Raw genomic sequence first — 904 nt, 5'->3', positions numbered from 1 at the left:
TTCCGGAAGTTCTGTTGGTTCTCTTAATGGCCGATGCTTTTATTGCTTCTGGGACTTTTATGAATTTTTTTTAGAAGTCTTCCTTGAGCACAATTATGGTTTTTATGAGAATCTCAAAAGAGTCCACAATTGAAAATGAGGTGGAGTCCTTGGTTCTCTGAAAGTCTTTGTGATATGGCATTTTCCACAAAGTATTTGAATCCTAAGCCACATACAAATCACACACCTCGTTCTGTGCATAGAGAATCTCTCCATTATGGTTATTATCTCCCGGAACATCTTCTGCTGTTATCACATCAACAACACCGGGAAGTGCCAGGGCTTCTGAAACATCAATTGCTCTAGGAGAGAACATGTAAAAGTACACATTAGAGTTGCAGGGGTAAGTTCAGGGTACGCTATACATGATTCTGCCAACACTGGGGAAAAGTGCAATGGGCCTCATAACTACATCATGGACAATATGTTGGTATTCTGACTCTTGGCCATAGGTTTTTTCATAACTATGCTTTAAAAATGAATGATTCCCATCCAGAAGAGGAAATACTTTTAATTGACTTACATATACAGTAAGCTCTCAGTTTAAGTATAAAATTATTAATGCATTTCAGTAACTTTTATAGGGACAGCTTTTATTTCCTTACATGATCTTTGCATGAGCTCTGGTGCTGGTAACTACAGCCAGGAAGAGTTCTTGGGCGACGGGGGGCATGTCATCAACGTACACGGCTTCCCCAGTGGCATGTTTAATGGCTGACTGGTGCATCATGGGGTGGCCGACTGGATCTTGAGGAGGTTGGTGGGGATTCACACACTGTTCATGAAAAAAGCCTGTTATTTTACTGCCAGACATTCTCATGCACTGAACATTGGGTCTGTTATATTTGGATTACTTACAAGTCAA

At 40.5% G+C, this 904-nt stretch overlaps 1 protein-coding gene across 1 annotated transcript; it reads right to left on the bottom strand.

Annotated features, from left to right (window-relative positions):
* Positions 1–189: 189 nt before the first annotated feature.
* Positions 190–811, bottom strand: LOC106726147 (aldehyde oxidase 4-like). Its single transcript, XM_014539938.1, has 2 exons — positions 645–811; positions 190–341 (listed from the first exon to the last, which is right to left on the bottom strand). The coding sequence occupies exons 1-2, from the start codon at positions 767–769 to the stop codon at positions 203–205; spliced, it is 264 nt and encodes an 87-aa protein (XP_014395424.1). The 5' UTR covers positions 770–811; the 3' UTR covers positions 190–202.
* Positions 812–904: the final 93 nt, after the last annotated feature.

Source organism: Myotis brandtii, unplaced genomic scaffold (genome assembly GCF_000412655.1).
Source record: "Myotis brandtii unplaced genomic scaffold, ASM41265v1 C41886227, whole genome shotgun sequence".
Lineage (NCBI taxonomy): Eukaryota > Metazoa > Chordata > Mammalia > Chiroptera > Vespertilionidae > Myotis > Myotis brandtii.
Note: the sequence above shows the minus strand (reverse complement) of the source record. Positions and strands in the feature narration are given on the sequence as shown.